The 3,258-nt window shown below is 42.3% G+C and overlaps 1 protein-coding gene across 1 annotated transcript; it reads right to left on the reverse strand.

Annotated features, from left to right (window-relative positions):
* Nucleotides 1-261: 261 nt before the first annotated feature.
* On the reverse strand, nt 262-2,922 carry LOC148137365 (putative G protein-coupled receptor 139). The gene is made up of 2 exons (XM_087982797.1): nt 2,430-2,922; nt 262-1,163 (listed from the first exon to the last, which is right to left on the reverse strand). The coding sequence occupies exons 1-2, from the start codon at nt 2,623-2,625 to the stop codon at nt 262-264; spliced, it is 1,098 nt and encodes a 365-aa protein (XP_087838923.1). The 5' UTR covers nt 2,626-2,922.
* Between the last annotated feature and the right edge of the window lie 336 nt (nt 2,923-3,258).

The raw sequence follows: 3,258 nt of genomic DNA on the forward strand, positions 1-3,258 counted from the left end.
TGACTTTGAAATATGTCGCTGTTAGTTCACTGTCACTGGTTCAGATTCCTGGAATATCCTCCCTGAGGTCATTGCTTGTCAACTGACAGCACGTGGACTACACCAAGAAGGCAGCTCACCACCATATTCTCAAGGGGCAACTCGGGAACTGATAATAAATGCTGACCCAGCCAGTGGCACCCATATTTCACGAGTGAATGAAGAAAATCATTTCATGGTCTGGAAATAACAGGACCTTCCTGTCGACTTTGCTGAGGAGTTTCATTTATTCATAACACAAGGAAATCGTATAACTAGGTATTTTACTGCATTACTAATCTTCGCTCTGAACCCAGACAATGTTGCTACGTAAATAAATGTGTTTGTGCAACAACTTAAGTTCTGCAGCATGTAACCAACTTTCCTGAAGTGATACAGAAAAGGCGGGTAATCGACAGTATTGATTCCTTGAATGGCATAATATAAGAAATCTACAACAGCGATTAACCACAGGAGAATGAAGCTCCCAGAAATGGTGAATAGCAAAACTACAGCCTTCCTTCTGCTCTCCATCTCTGGGTCTTTGTGATTCTCTCCTTTGCTCTCACCCTTCAGTCTCTTCCGGACTCGACTGGTCACTAAAATGTGTCTGACTGTCAGAGCATTGAGCAACAGAATTAAAACGAATGGCAGTAAAGGGGTCAAAACCGTATCAAACCAATCCAATATCACCCACCAAGTCTCAGTATGGTAGCTTAATTTTGTTACACAGTAGAATGGAACATTGTTGATTATCCTCCGAGGCTTATATTGAAAATAGAAGGGGATGTTTTTCAAACAGAACAAAGTGCAGGTTGTTGCTAGAACAACAGTCGCAGTTTTTTCAGTGCAATATTTTGTTTTCAGCTTCTGACAACAAATAGTCACAAATCGGTCAAAGGAGAAAGTCACAGTGAACCAGACAGAGCAGTCTGTGGCTGCATGTATCAGGACTGCATTAAAACTACACACAGGAGTGATGTCCAGGAAACACTGCGGGTAATAAGAAAAGCGAAATCTCCACAATATAACATCAGTAAAAATGACCATCAGATCGGCAGCTGCCATAAACACCAGGTAGCGAGTAGTGCAAGGGGAAACACCGCAGTTTCCTCGCGAAAGGATTGCAATTGCAATCAAATTAACTGTGGAAGACAAATGGGAAAAGATGCAGTGAATTACTGATCAGAAATTCCCTCAACCTATTCCAGAGAGCAACAATAAGATTGTACCAGCAAAACCACCACACTGTGTGAGCGGAAGTGGTTTGGTGTTGAGTGCAATTGAATTTTAAGACTTTTACACCCACCCCAGATTGTCCTCTAGCCCAATCACTCCAATGATTATGGGTTTTGACAGAGACTGAGCTCAAAGTCCCTCCTAGGAGAACAGAAGGAATTCTGAGATTGTTTGTTTGGTTGCAAGGTCATTATTTGAATGAGTGCAATACATTCTTACAATTATCATCGCCAAATCTGGCAAGTGCCGAACCACATTAGAAACTTTGCTTCCTCCTCAGTCATAGAACTGACAATTGGGCTGTCGATTTGGACTGTCAATAATTCAAACTTTACCTTTCTCCCTGGATCAGGTCATCCCCTGCTCTCCGCATTGGACCAAATGCTGATCGGAGCCACAATAGGGCCAGGGAGCAGGTCATCAGAACCTGAGTAAGATTTCAAACAAGACTATTCCACACAGAATAACAGAGAATGCAGGTCTCCATTGGTGACAATGTGTGAATGTTAGGATGCTGTGATACTTACACTGTAAATCAACACATTGATTTGTTTCTGTATACATGGATCAGGAAGGCAATCTGTCAAAATGTGAACTTAACAACTTCATTTTGTGGAAGAGAACTCTGATCCCCTCCCACAGTTTGAGTGGAGAAACAATGATAAACATCTCTCCCGCACATCCTGGCCCACACTCTCAGATTATGCTCCTTGTTCTACAATCTCCAACCAATGAAAATAATTCACCTTTTCCTTTCTTTTCCTGTTAATATTTTGTAGGACGTATCTCAGATTACCCCGCAACCTTTAAACTTCTCGCAAAAACAGTCCTCATTTGTGTAACAAAAACAGAAAAGCTCAGCAGGAATGGCAGCATCTGTGGGAGAGAAAGCAGAGTTAATGTCTTGGGTCTAGTGACCTTCTTCAGAACTAACTTGCCTGATCTCTCCTCACACCGTACCAGAACAGATAAAAGGACACTAAGATCAGAGAATGCTGCACATTGAAGTGGAGAATTGTACCGCGAATGCTGCTCAGTGAATTGCTGTCACTGTTCTGGTGTCTGGTTAAGACTGACCAGTCAGTGAGCTGGGGACATTATTGTTCAAAAGATAAAACCAGAGAGCAGATCAACAGCAGGTTAAGACAAGGTCAGCTGTCATAAAGACTTACCAGGGATGCCAATAAAAGCAAGAATGGTGTAGAACACTCTCTCCACGTGTTGAATTGGTCGATGCATTTTTCCATGCGAGATCTGTCCCTTCAGGCAGCTGACAAGCTCCTTGTTTGAAGCTCTGAGGTGATGTATTCCCAGAGACACTGCCTTATACTGTGTGGAAACTCCTCGGGGAGATCGAGGTGACAGCATTACTCAGCTTTGTTGCTGTTTTTTTCAAATTTCTGTCAATGAACTAACTAATTGCAATAACAAGCATAATCCCAATTATGAAGGAGTGTTGCTGCTCATACATCGTAATGAAATAACAAAAACAGAATCAGAAATCTGCCAGCAATGCCCTCTCCACTTCGTTGATGCTTCATTGAAATGAGTTCTTCCAGTGTGAAAATATGTCTCAGAGATGTCCTTCTACACTCTAGGGTAAAAGCTGCTCTCTTTAAACAAAAACATTTCACTCACTGATTCTCATATGAACATTGCTGCCGAGGTCAGCATTTATTCCCCATTCCCTATTGCCCAGGGTCTGGAGTCACATGAAGGACCAAGGGAGGAGAACATACTGCCTTCCTGAGGGAAGAGGACTCTGTGAACAAGTGGGGGGTTCCAACAATGGCAACATGGATGAGCATTTGAATTCTAAATTGTGATGGAATTTGATGTTCAGTTCCTGCCATGATGGAATTGAACACATGCCCACAGAACATTAACCTTGAGTTCACAAGAGTAGCCTCCGTGATAAAATCACCATGCCATTGTCTGTACAGCTTGTGTCACAAAATATGATCACTTTAAGGTACCAAGGGCTTTTTTGAACTTGGCTGT

This window comes from Chiloscyllium plagiosum, unplaced genomic scaffold, assembly GCF_037043375.1.
Source record: "Chiloscyllium plagiosum isolate Xiang-an unplaced genomic scaffold, Cpla_swu_hap1 HiC_scaffold_44, whole genome shotgun sequence".
Classification (NCBI taxonomy): domain Eukaryota; kingdom Metazoa; phylum Chordata; class Chondrichthyes; order Orectolobiformes; family Hemiscylliidae; genus Chiloscyllium; species Chiloscyllium plagiosum.

Coding starts and splice junctions, on each gene's coding strand:
- LOC148137365 (XM_087982797.1), bottom strand. CDS start 2,625: ATGCTGTCACCTCGATCTCCCCGAGGAGTTTCCACACAGTATAAGGCA. Junction 1,164..2,429: donor TGCTTTTATTGGCATCCCTG/GTAAGTCTTTAT, acceptor TGTCTTCCACAG/TTAATTTGATTGCAATTGCA.